At 39.8% G+C, this 12,876-nt stretch overlaps 3 protein-coding genes across 5 annotated transcripts; 2 read left to right on the top strand and 1 right to left on the bottom strand.

The window, feature by feature from the left end:
- Positions 1-1,996: 1,996 nt before the first annotated feature.
- Positions 1,997-3,881, top strand: LOC129778440 (probable proline--tRNA ligase, mitochondrial). Of its 3 annotated transcripts, none has more exons than XM_055785333.1 (4): positions 1,997-2,020; positions 2,213-2,363; positions 2,425-2,679; positions 2,739-3,880. In XM_055785333.1, exons 2-4 carry the CDS (start codon positions 2,271-2,273, stop codon positions 3,708-3,710), a joined length of 1,320 nt encoding a protein of 439 aa, XP_055641308.1. In that variant the 5' UTR covers positions 1,997-2,020; positions 2,213-2,270; the 3' UTR covers positions 3,711-3,880. The 3 variants fall into 3 exon arrangements, with proteins under 3 accessions (XP_055641308.1, XP_055641309.1, XP_055641307.1); XM_055785334.1 differs by lacking the exon at positions 1,997-2,020 and adding an exon at positions 2,116-2,150 and having other exon boundaries at positions 2,221-2,363; positions 2,739-3,881; XM_055785332.1 differs by lacking the exon at positions 1,997-2,020 and adding an exon at positions 2,125-2,150.
- Positions 3,723-4,923, bottom strand: LOC129778442 (protein ARV1). The gene is made up of 3 exons (XM_055785336.1): positions 4,475-4,923; positions 4,137-4,416; positions 3,723-4,079 (listed from the first exon to the last, which is right to left on the bottom strand). Exons 1-3 carry the CDS (start codon positions 4,787-4,789, stop codon positions 3,724-3,726), a joined length of 951 nt encoding a protein of 316 aa, XP_055641311.1. The 5' UTR covers positions 4,790-4,923; the 3' UTR covers position 3,723.
- Positions 4,924-10,553: 5,630 nt separating this feature from the next.
- Positions 10,554-12,083, top strand: LOC129778441 (leucine-rich repeat protein 1). Its single transcript, XM_055785335.1, has one exon. It carries the CDS (start codon positions 10,639-10,641, stop codon positions 11,896-11,898), a length of 1,260 nt encoding a protein of 419 aa, XP_055641310.1. The 5' UTR covers positions 10,554-10,638; the 3' UTR covers positions 11,899-12,083.
- The last annotated feature ends 793 nt before the right edge of the window (positions 12,084-12,876 follow it).

Below are 12,876 nucleotides of genomic sequence, written 5' to 3'. Positions count from 1 at the left end.
TGAACCCGCCCAACGCGCCGGAGCTTCGCCCAATAGAGAAATATTGGGCGATTATGAAGCAGGCCCTCCGGAAGAACCCAAAAGTTGTCAAATCGGAGGCGGACTTCAAGAGAAAATGGATTTCTGTTCAAAAAAAAACTTCAACTTGACGTTGTACAGAACCTTATGGACGGGGTGAAGAGGAAGGTACGAGCATACGGGCTTGGGCTCGAAGTATGAATAAAAAGAAAATGCCAAAAGTTGTTTAATTGTTTTTATTTTACTGTCTAAAATTTTCAAAAGGATCGGTCTACTGGGCGAATTTCTACAGCGTTTTTTCCGTGATGCAATTTGATGTGACACACCCTTTATTGAAGTAATGTCTTCGCATTCTCCCGCAGCAGACGAGCACAAATCATTGCTATACAATATGTATAAAGATTAATTAAAGAACATAAATTGAATTGATTTTCACTAATATTACTTACCTATCCCGAATCTGAGTTAATACGACCTTCTTCTGTGATGAAATCAATATCGGAAAGGAGTGCCTTGCAACTCAATTAACAACTCGGTAATTAGGCTAATAAATTTATTTTCTTCGCGGTTGCCAGTAATGACAATCGTAAAAGTTACTAACACCGCGACGTAAAATGAATCAATCGTTGGTAGGGATGTGTATTGCATCTGACATTCATTTTACAAACGATTGGTAATATTTACAGAAAATATGTACATTCTACTGTTCGAATTACAAAAGATTTGGAAGCTTTTTTTAGTAATCCATTTTCTGGGTGTATCGACACAACTCGAGGATAAACAAAACAAAATACAACTGACGTTTCTATTATGGTAGGTATAGAATAGTGATATATTCATGTGAAAAAATAGGATGAGATTTATAGAAATCGCATCAACCGTTTACACTAACGCGAACTTATATACTGAATATATTCATATTTTCGGTGAGTTTATTCACCTGAAGTAAAACTGCATCCAACTTTAGTGATTTCTCACCAAAGAGAAATTCACCAGCGTTTACATATGCCTGAATTTATTCTATTCATAGTGGTTCTTTATACCTCGAAGAAGTGTATCATATATATTCTCACCCGTTTACATCTAGTTTCGTGTGATTAAATCCATCTACATCTATAGATCTCCCAAATGTAAACGCGCCATTAGAAACGACATCGGAAATGAACACAGGGTCATTTTGGTATCCACTCCACATTCTACACGAAGTTCATTTTTACACTTCACGATCGGTGGAAACGCAAAAAAGTGAAGTGAGATGTAAGCGTAGTGGAAACGTAAGTGTAAGGGTGCTCATACACTTTTTGACCGAAGCCAAATATTTGACTCTTTTTGACAGATAAAATTTGGTCAACGTGTACTGATCAAATATATTCTACACAAAACACGACAAGCAAATATTCAATTATTGGATGCCTAAAATATTTTTTCAGTCTGTTCTTCGAACCTGTCGGTACATGGTTAGGTTACCTTGGATATTTCAGTTGATTTTTTTCCATGTTCGGTGTTTGATATTGTTTACTACTGTTTAAAATTGAAGAGTGGCAAACAAAATAGTGTTTGTACAAATATCAAATCAAACCTTATCTGTCAAAAAATATCAAATATTTGACCTCCGGGCAAACAGTGTACGGCCACCTTAAGTGGATACGGGAATAAGGCCCGTGGGCTCTTCTCCTGTTTTAACGTGACAACAGCACCGACGAAGAAGCCGACGTGGCATTCCTGGCAGCAGCGTGGACAATCTTGCTGACAGCGAAACGGATGCAGTTTCCCTGACCCAGCAGGACAGTTGAAACCGCACACCGACCAACGGCGACGAACGGAAACGCTGACGCAGCAATTGGACGGATGTGCCCTGCTAGCCAGCTAGGTAGTAGGTACGGCAGGGATAAGTTAGTCTGAATTTGATTCTCAAGCTGACAAGACGTCAGTAGTGCATTATAAATTAGTGAAAAGTGAAATAAAGTTTTTTTTTCTCTCCCCCTTATGGGATAACGCATAAGTATATACCACGTTTTTCAGAGAGTGTGAAGATTAAATATAGATCGGAAAGCTTATGTAGCGTAACTTATGGCGCCCACCTTTTACGTCATTCTATAAAATCCTATAAACAGTGAACCACGTCGAGCTATGTAAACAAATATTCCATTCACTAACATTTATCATTCATTTTATTTTGTACCTATCTTTCAAGCGCGGCAGGCATTTCAAAGTTGAATAATGAATTAAGTATACTAGCGAAAGTTCTTAAAATGTTCAAACTTTCGAAAATATTCCAACCATCGTTGGTAGTACCAAAAAATGCGGTCATCAAGAATCAAGACGTTACATCTAAAAGCCAGAAGGTGAGATTCGCGTACAAACCGCGAAACATGTCCTGGAGAATACACACTTTGATTTCAACAGCTTATGCTAGAGCAAGGCCTCATCCGTCAAGCCGGCAATGGAACCTTCTACCTGTTGCCACTCCTGCAGCGCTCACTGCAAAAGGCAGTCGAATTGGTTGACCTCTATATGCAGCGATATGTCGACGCGGAGAAGCTCACACTGCCAATACTGACCTCAGCCGACTTATGGCACAAAAGCGGTCGACTTGAAAGCGCGGGGGCCGAACTAATGCAGACCACCGACCGACATGGGAAAAGACAAATCCTGGGTCCGGTAGGTGTTCAGTTTTTGTTTTGATTTTCTCTTATTTCTTTTATTTTTGAATTGGACAGACCCACGAAGAAAGCATAACGGCACTGCTAGCAGCGGTTTCCCCGGTATCCTACCGGCAGTGTCCACTCAGACTATACCAAATATCCTCCAAATTTCGGGATGAACTGAGGCCTCGCTTTGGATTGATGCGATCGAAAGAGTTTGTCATGAAAGATTTATACACGTTCGATGTCGGATTGGCTGAAGCTCGGCGTACGTATGAAGAAGTCGGTGAAGCGTACGTAAAGCTGTTCGAGGCTATTGGAGTGCCTTATGTGAAGGTGAGTGGAGATTCCGGAGTCATGGGCGGATCGGTTTCTCACGAGTATCACTTTCTCAGTGAGGTTGGGGAGGATCAACTGATTTGTTGTGATACATGTGGGATGAGATGCAACCAGGAACTGTTCCAAGGTGACAATAAATGTGACCGTTGTGGTCATGAAAATATTGTGAGGCATTCAGGTATTGAAGTAGCACATGCATTTATACTCGAGGATAAGTACAGTAAAGTGTTGGGAGCCAAATTTATGAAGCCACACGGGAAACCAGGCACACTTCAAATGGGTTGCTATGGAGTCGGTATCACTCGTCTGATAGCAGCCGGTGTAGAAGTTCTCTCCAGTGAAAAGGATATTCGATGGCCGTTTGCATTGGCTCCGTTTAAAGTTTGTTTAATACCTCCTAAAAGCGGAAGCAAGGAAGAAGCACTCGTTGCTCATTGGGCGGAAAAACTTATTTCTGAACTAGGTAGATTGCCCGACCTAAGGTCCGACATCTTGATCGACGACCGAACAAACACTACCATAGGAAAGCGGCTGATGGAAGCTAAAAAGACAGGATATCCGATTACCATAGTTATAGGTCCAAAGGCATCCGAAGAAGGCAATGAGCTCTTCGAAATTCACAATCAAATGGATGAGAAGATGTCACTGCTTAATTTCAGTGACACATTAACCGAGATAAAAAGAATTTGTGATAAATATGTGCAATAAAAAATCTACAAATTCACATCAAACCATTCAGAACTAAGCTGATCTCCGTGAGAAAGTAAGTTTTTATTAAAAACGCCAACAGCACGATGACAGCCGATTTAGTCCACGAGCAGCTGCTGATCACGGAATGAATTTGGATTAAGGAAATCACGAAGTAGATCACCACAAGCAAAATATGGATGGCCATTCCCGAGTCAGTGGCGTTTTGTTTCCATATTATGATGGGAATGAAGAAAAATTTGCTAATGCTTGCCAGTATGACTCCCTGCAATAGTGCAAGAGGGTAGGTTTTTCCAGCAGCCATTCCAATGTCCATCCGGTGGAATAGCCTCGTCAGCAGATAAACAAATGTGTAGAGAAGAACAGTTCCTGTAAATGAGACATGTTTTTTCTAAAAATTTTAAAAATTTATGCTTTGAGTCTTACCAATGAATATATGTAGGGACGACACATAGAAACCCTTCTCCGCAAGGAATGGGTCAACATGTTTCGATTGGTATCGCACATTAGTGAATTTGCTAAATGTCTCTGTCCAAAGACAGTACGCTTCCAGTAGGATCTGTATGACACCAATTTTCCACAGATTTTTACAATCGGAATTGTACAGAATATGCCGATATGCTGCTTTGGATAGCAGAACGAGATCAATCAGAATAATGAGAACCTCGAATTCGATGTATTTATCCGCTGGGTTGTGGCATTTATCCTGTAATTGATACAATATTAGTTTAGAACCATTCCGACAGTGGACTGATGTAACCTACGCATTCAGTAATTTTCAAAACTGTGGCACTTATCTTCCTGTAAAGTTCCGGAACTGGGTTTCCGCAATTGATGCACACATACTGGCGGCTATTGTAGCATTCTCTGAACAAGGAAATATAATTCACAAATGAAAACTTCATCGTTTTGCTAAGTGCCGGCGAAATAAAAACAGCTGTTTTTGTTTCTCGAATGTTGTTTACAATTTTGACGTACAGTGGCTCAAACTCGAAATCGTACACCACTATGTTTGTTTTCACATGAATTGGGTATCCCACTGACAGTTCTGCTTGAGATTTTGCTAACGATCCTAGCATCAATTAGCGTAAGAACACACTGGACGGCTTCCCCGCGCGGATTTTGCAATGACAGACCGCCGCGGGGCCTCGATAATGGAATGTGAATGAGATAAAACACACAAGGCGGAGCGGGTACGGCCGGTTCTAAAGTCACTGTTGTAAGGTTCCTCATTCTCTGCGGTGGCTCGAATGAGATGATGCGCCGCAACGGTTTTGTGATAGTATTAGTGTTTATGCGGTGCACATGAAGCAAGGTAATAGTTAATGTACTATCGGTGAGCCAATACGTGAAAATCACTCTGCGGTCATGTAGCTGCGGATTCTCGAATACTACCCAAATTATCGAGAAATGCAATATTTCAGACGTGTGCGATCAACTTCTTTCTCCCTCTCGCTCAGGTAAACATCCCTCTTCCGTTTTCCACCATTCTGTCTTTATATACCTCCCCTCTAATCCGCTTACTGTCCAAACAGTTGTACCTTGTACCATAGACTCGTCTTGCATCCGTCTATAAAAATATGATAATGGCCGCTAGTGAAGCCGTCGAAAGCCGCTGAATGTGTTTTTCATCGAGCTCCTGCTGCGACTTGTCATTGCGAGAATCGCGCGGGAGAGCCGTCTAGTGTGTTTCCACGCTTATAGCACCCGGCTGGTCCTAACCCTAACTTAACTTTTTGACGTAGGACTACGTCTTTCATTTCTAGACTGAGGTGTAAGTTCAAACTTTCGAAAACGAAAGCGTTACGCCGGAGACCGAGATTTTGAGCGTTAAACCTCCTGAACAACTGAACGAAATAGTATGATAAACAATTCATTCTAGAGATAAAATGTCTACGCGTTATATGCCTGTTACTTTTTGATCCAAAAATTTGTTTCAATAGCCCTAAAATTATTTTCAAAACAGGCTATTGAAATCACACTAATCGGTATACAAGCAAGTGCCGCTCGGAAATCCACTCAGTTATAATTGCGCAACGATTGAGGTACGATCGCTGAAATAGATGGATGTTCACTTCAAAACCATGGAGCCAGGGGAAATTGGCATAGCAAATTAGATGCAAGCAGTGGGTACTTTTGTACTCGTATTGACTATGGATTTGATATGGTATGATACGGTGTAGTGAATATGATCAAAGTGGATATTATATTACATGTCGAAGAAATCACATTTATAAAAGCAGCGTTATAAAATTATTTGTTTACGAATGCTGCAATCGATCGTCGTTACTGGGAAGTTGGAATTGTTGGGAAGGGGGTCTTATTTTCGCTGTGTAATTCCGAGGAGGAATCCATTCCTTCTCGAGCGTTAATAATCCTGCTCCGGATCAACGATGATTCCAATTGTCGGGGCTTGGGGACTGGGTACTATTTGCGCTGGATATTTCCGAGGAGGAATCGATTCCCCCTTTGAACGTCAATAGTTCTTTTCCGGCTAAACGAAGTGGTATGATAATCACTGTATTCGCAAGATGAAACGTCTAAGATTTATATGCTTGTTACTTTTTGATTGCTAAGTCAACGTTAGTTCTACGCCCACCTTGCAGTTATATCAAAGATATAACCCACTTCTAGTTTTTGTTTATAAATTTCCTTGCATTTCAACCATAACTTTATACATAACATAAAATCATCGTCAGATCGTCATCGTCACAATTTTCGTTAAATACTGGGTTGGGGGAAAAGGAATGTCGTATATTGTCAATATGTGGCAACGCTTGAACATATCTTGTGTTGTTCTTATCGCATCGAGTCATACCATACGGCTATTTGAAGACGACAATCTGTGCTACAAGTGTCGTTTTGACAGTGTTGTGATTGTCCTTTTCAGTCTCATGTTATAGCGCGTCAAAGATGGAGTCCACCAAGCAGGAAATTCGCCATATTTTACGTTTTTACTACCTGCGAGGTAAAACTGCAACGAAGGCGGCCGAACAAAATCGTGTAGTTTATGGACCCTATACTGTAACGATTCGCACTGCACAGAGTTGGTTTGATCGATTTCGTTCTGGTGTAGTGGCTGTCGAAGATACACCTCGTACCACCCCGTACTGGTAGGCCAATCGTCATGGAAAACGATAAAATCGTTGAAATCATTCAAGTAGACCGGCATGTAAGCACTTGCTCGATTGGAACTGGCCACGACGGAACGAACTCCACCCATTTTTGAAGAAGATGGTGACTGGGGATGAAAAGTGGATCACGCACGATAACCTTAAGCGAAAAAAGTCGTGGTCGAAGCGCGGTGAGCCGGCCCAAACCATTGCCAAGCCCGGATTGACGGGCATGATGTGTGTTTGGTGGGATTCGAAGGGAATCATCCACTATGAGCTGCTCAACTATGGCCAGACCCTTAACTCGGTTATCTACTGTGAGCAGCTTGACCGTTTGAAGCAGGCGATTGACCAGAAGCGATTATCAAGTGATTATCATATCTTCCGGTCCATGCAAAACGCTCTTGGTGATACTAAGTTGGCCTCAAAAGAGGCTTCCGAAAACTGGCAGTCTGAGTTTTTTGCAAATAAGGATAAGGGGGGATAATGAAATTGCCTTCTAAATGGCAACAAGTTCGCGAACAAAACGGCGCATATTTGACTTAAATTGGATAATTTTAAATATGTTAAATAAAGCGTCAAATTTCAATCAGAAATACGACATTTATTTTTCCCCAACCCTATATATATATATATATATATATATATATATATATATATATATATATATATATATATATATATATATATATATATATATATATATATATATATATATATATATATATATATATATATATTTATATTTATATATATATATATATATATATATATATATATATTTATATAGAGAATGTGCTTCTTCACATTGAACACATTTTTGATATGTAGAATTAATTTAATGATTTAAAAAGCGTGTTTATTCCTCTCGAATATCTATTTTGCATTTTTGCTTCACAGAAATGGAACACGGAGCTCAATGCTGTCTATGTCGAAACACATTTGCACAACTAACTCGATTGAACTGAGTCGAACAGATTTCAGAATGCAAGATTGCAATCCGTTCGGATATTTTTTTCTGACTTGCATTGTGGTCACACACATTCTAGAGCTGGCCACTCAGAATCCATTCAGGGCGTGTTGTTTGGTATAGTAATTTCAACTAAGTACTATTAAAATTATGCAAGACATACTACGATGATAAGGCGAACGGTGGGAACGTTAGTGCTTCTGAAGAAGAACATGAAAAGAGTCGTTTGAACGATGTGCGTCAATGATGAAATCCGGATTATTGTTTTTTCTTCGAATCGCAATTTCTCGCGTCATTGTGAAGACACCTATGATTTTGAGTATCGCTTGCACACTGAATTTAGACAAGTGCTCTCCAGTAGATGATTTATCAGAACTGATGATCGAGCAAGTGTGATTTGAAGTATTTCAATAAGTCGTTATGCTCATTCAAGAAGTATTTCTAGCTCGTCTGCGATACGAATGGCTTTAGACGAAATGAGGTTACTGGCGAATGCGTGGATGAAAGTTCGATCTAGCATCATCTGTCGTTTAACAACATAAATAAATTCATTCTGTTTGAACTACGACCGACGGTTAAATTATTTGAATATTGTTTGTACAAAACAACTAAAAAAAATTTTTTTTTTAATTTTTCAACTGCTTATTGATCATTTTGCTTTGATGGCTTTCAAAATGAAAACAGAAAACTCACGACTCGTTGTTTTTTTGCTTACCTTGCCCGAAGTGTTATTTGTATAGCACTTTAATTTTCCTCCCCTTAAATCCTTATCAAAACATCACTGATAAAATTCGAACAGTTTACTAGAGAGCAATTCAACGTAAAATTAATCAGCCGCTACTCTGATCCTCACCAATTTTTTAAAAATTTGTTCATTTTTTTTCCAAAAAATCAGCTGCCCGATTGAAACATGTTTATGAGAAATTAACTTTCTATTGAAATTCAAAAAAATGTTTAAGCTGTTGAGAAAACTTTCTCATAAATTGGTTGTTGGGTAGTTGATTCGGAGTATTTCAGGTAATAGAGGATCATATTTGCTGAAAAAAATCTTCCACGCTTATGGTCAAATCTCAATCACGAAAGAATAGTTGAACTTTTTCTTGAGTTTTTATTTTGCTTTAAACTGACTTCAAATCAAAAAGTACGCTGCTTAGCACGGTTCAATTGCTTTCATTTGAGGAAATTTTGCATGAAATTCTGTTGTGAAACATTTAAATTAGTAGAAGATAACAAGGAGAAAAGAGAGCTTCAATTTGGTTGATAGAAGCAATTCAGTTAATCAATCATTTTTGGAAAATTAATAAAAAAAAAAACCATAAAAACACAAAATTTTATGTTTCTTCTTTACCTTTAAAAGTTACTCGGTTCTATTAATTTAAATGTTTTACAACTGCATTCTACGCAGAATTTTATTACCTTTCAAATGAGCAGCAAAAATATTCTAAGTAGCGTATTTTCTAAATTAGAGTCAGTTCAACAACTCTGTCCTAGTTGAGAATTGACCATATGTGTAGGATTTTTTCATCAAATATGATCCTCTATCGCCTCCTGAAATATTAGAGAAAGAGCCAATCTCAAGCTCGCGTGCTAAAGCCCGATCTCATCGCTTGCACATGGAAGGGTAGTGAGGAAGAGAAAATCAATACTCGTCTCTCGAAAATAATGCGCGCGCACAGGAAGCCTGGTTGACCGTGAGAGGTACGGATGCTACTTCTACGCCAGATCGTCTCCACATCGGCATTCTCTCTATACAGTGAAATATCGATTTTTCAGTTTCGTTAATTTTTGGTATCATTTCAATTTTTGTATAATGGAAAAACCCAATTCAAATGCATTTAATACACACAATCACAGTCATATGTCAAGATCTCGCTCGTGCCCCTAGGCCCAGACCCATAAACTTTTTTCATGAATTTTTCAAGCTTTCCATCCACCCTGAGTACTATGCATTTATCAATAAAAGGGTTGAGCTGCCTGAGAATGCTGTGCGGTCAAGCATCCATGATTTTTTCATATGGCTGAACTTTGAACATATATTATATTTTGCCAGGATGAATCACTTTTGATGTAAAACTTATTTCGGTTTATTTCTCGAGTTTTACAAAAGTGGAAGAAGAACAATAAATTCATTCAAAGGTTCACGTGCCTTATCTTTGGAGATGTATTTTTGGCAGCAATGCTCTTCTTCATTGAAATATGATAATTTTTGCAATAGGCTTCTATTGGGCTATCTGATAAGTTCGTGCCGTCACTGATGACAATCAAATCGATACACTGATCAAGAATTATCATCGATACATGACACACGAATTAGTAGATTCACTACAGATATTTACTGTTCATAAGCACGTGATAGATCTTGGTTACGTAAAACACTACAATGTATGGTTTACATATTATTTTACGGAAAACATTTGATAACAAGGATTTGTATAAGCTTCTACTATGCAACCTGCCGATAAATTTTATCAAGTACTGATCGAAACTGAATGAACGAATGCAAGTCAGCGATCCAGAACGTTTCTGAAGCTTGAAGCTGTTCTCTCGGTTACCTTCTCAAGTCGTCCAAAGATTGGAGTCCTCTGTTGTTGTATGTTGACAACTCCTAAATAGAGTGTTTGGAAAACTTGTTTTCGAAATTCAAAAGAAGTGAAAAGAGATCTGCATGGTGGTGTACGAATTCGAGTTTGAGTCACTGTATGAAAAGAAGCAAGTGAACAACGCCGACAGGTGAACTTGGCGCGAAATCATCATTTTCAGCACCACGAATTTATCACAACGATCACAACAAGAGTGTAGGAGCCTTCTCATTTCAATCATAAATGGAATAAATTCGTTTGTAACTATGAAATTAGTTTGTGAAACCAGTGTTGTTAACCGGAACGTCCCCGCCACCAGAAGGGGGTTTCAAAGAACAATTTTAGCTATTGGCAAAAACAGCGAGAAAAAATCAGATGAAACGGTTATCATGCTAAAGACCACCGAGAACAAGAGTGGAAGCAAGTATGAATTGAAGGGAAATATAAGTAAGATTTTCACCCGTTTCGTGTCCGAGGGTAAGGCAACGATATCGTTTAATGTTCCGGAGCATGATGTGCAAATCAAGAGTGAAGTGATACAATTGACCACATTTCTGAAGCAGCTGAAAGCTGTCTTATCTGGCGAAAAACCTGCCCAAAATCGCACCAACTCTCCTGCAGCGACTCTTGGGAAACTATCCTGTTTGTCTTCGGTGGCTAATATGAAATCCTCGGTGCTATCATCTACAAAGACATTCTCCACCAAGTGTGTCATTCGAAGGAGAAGTGATTATCCACTGAAAGGATTTTCGCGCAATCTCGTTACGCTGCAGATTTCCGACATAAAATTGATTCGGTTTGACCCGCAAATATTGCTTTTACGAAGTCTTCGAATACTGAACCTTTCCAACAACTGCATCGAAAAGATACCCAGAGAACTTGGTCAGCTTAACCTAACCGACATCGACCTCTCAGGGAACGCACTTCAGAACGAGAGATGGGAATGGCTATTGGAACCAACGATTCAAAACCGATTGCAGAATCTCAATGTTGGCTCGAACAACTTAAGTTATTTCCCCACCAATTTGGTGTACTCCAAAGGACTCGTTCGGCTGGACCTTCAGCGCAATCACATACAGAAGCTACCTTTTGCTGTGTGGAAAATGGCACAACTGCGGCTGCTCAATTTATCCGGCAATCAAATTGCTTCCGTACCGGAGTCAATGGTTCGGATGAGGTTGGAACAGATTGATCTGTCGGAGAATAATCTTTCGCAAAACGCCTCGACGGTACAGGATCTCCGAATGTCATCGAACATCAACCAGGTCGCTAGTCTGTGCGAATTGGCCGCTCGTGTTGTTGTTGCGCGTAAAATACCCTACTCGCCGGCAACTATCCCATTTGTGTTAGTGGAAATGATGCACAGGACTCCAATCTGTGGCTGTGGATTGCTTTGTTTCACGACAAAGATTTACGAACGTGTTAAAGTTGTTCGACTGAACTGTCAACAATTGATCATGAATAGTAACCATATGTTGTACGCGGATTGCGTTTTCTGCAGTCAACGGTGCAGCGCCAGGTCTTAGTAAAGTAAAACGATTGATAAGTTTAGAATATTTAATAATAGAATAGTGGCTGTCGGTTATTTAATTGAGAACAAACGATGTATTTTTAAAAAAAATCGGTTATACTAATTTAATGCCGAATAATTATTCTTATTTTTGGCCTTAATTCATAATACTTTTGAACGCCTCCATCGTTTTCATCATCGCCGCGTGTGCAGTTTCAAAGTTGGCAAGTTTCTTTGTCAGTTCCGCCAGTCGCTCTTCCTTTTCTCGCAGTTCCTTGATCAAATCCAGTCGACTGCGATGGGCGTATTCTGGATAAAATTCCTCTATCATTCGTCGTTGCATCAGCTCCTCGCTGGACACTATCTGTACCTCGTCAGTTTGGGAACTCGCTTGATGATATGCTATCCGGTGAGCGGTATCCTCAACGATTGGAACAGTATGAATGCTATCGATGACATCCTCGACAATTTCTTCTTCTTCTTCCCCGCTATCCGTCCTTAAACGTTTTGCGTTGGAAGTCGGTGAGTTATCTCGTAATTCCAAGGTCGTCGCATCAACGCTGTCAGGCAGAGATATTTCTTCCTCCATATAAAAAACCATATCGTCGTCGTTGTTACCATCTATCTCCAATGTTTCTACCGGTTCGATGAGCAGCATTGAGTTCTGTTCCGTAGCTCCAATCAGATCTTCCTTTTTTATTACTTCAACCACGGGTTCCAGAGCGCTTATTTGTTCGTTTATGGGGTCCCTCTTTGCGCTATCATTGCTAGAACCAGTCCCATTTGTCATGGTGGGAGCATCGTAGAAGGCAGTTTTGTGAAAGAATTCCAACTTCGGCACTGCAACCGAATTAAGCATTCGTGAACTTGCATTCCGGTAGTCCGACGCCGCAAAGTGCAATGTACAAACTACGGATCGCTGCATCAGCTGTTCCGTGTCAACTGGACCTAGCTGCAGTGAAAGTTTCCACTGATTGAAGGCATCTTTCCGTTT

This window comes from Toxorhynchites rutilus, chromosome 3, assembly GCF_029784135.1.
Source record: "Toxorhynchites rutilus septentrionalis strain SRP chromosome 3, ASM2978413v1, whole genome shotgun sequence".
Lineage (NCBI taxonomy): Eukaryota > Metazoa > Arthropoda > Insecta > Diptera > Culicidae > Toxorhynchites > Toxorhynchites rutilus.
Note: the sequence above shows the minus strand (reverse complement) of the source record. Positions and strands in the feature narration are given on the sequence as shown.

Bases quoted from the DNA above. Each gene is read 5' to 3' on its own strand.
- LOC129778441 (XM_055785335.1), top strand. From the start codon at position 10,639: ATGAAATTAGTTTGTGAAACCAGTGTTGTTAACCGGAACGTCCCCGCC.
- LOC129778440 (XM_055785334.1), top strand. From the start codon at position 2,271: ATGTTCAAACTTTCGAAAATATTCCAACCATCGTTGGTAGTACCAAAA. The intron at 2,364-2,424 runs GTGAGATTCGCG...TGATTTCAACAG, and splicing joins TTACATCTAAAAGCCAGAAG to CTTATGCTAGAGCAAGGCCT. The intron at 2,680-2,738 runs GTAGGTGTTCAG...TGAATTGGACAG, and splicing joins AAAGACAAATCCTGGGTCCG to ACCCACGAAGAAAGCATAAC.
- LOC129778442 (XM_055785336.1), bottom strand. From the start codon at position 4,789: ATGCTAGGATCGTTAGCAAAATCTCAAGCAGAACTGTCAGTGGGATAC. The intron at 4,417-4,474 runs GTAGGTTACATC...TATCAATTACAG, and splicing joins TTTTGAAAATTACTGAATGC to GATAAATGCCACAACCCAGC. The intron at 4,080-4,136 runs GTAAGACTCAAA...TCTCATTTACAG, and splicing joins GTCCCTACATATATTCATTG to GAACTGTTCTTCTCTACACA.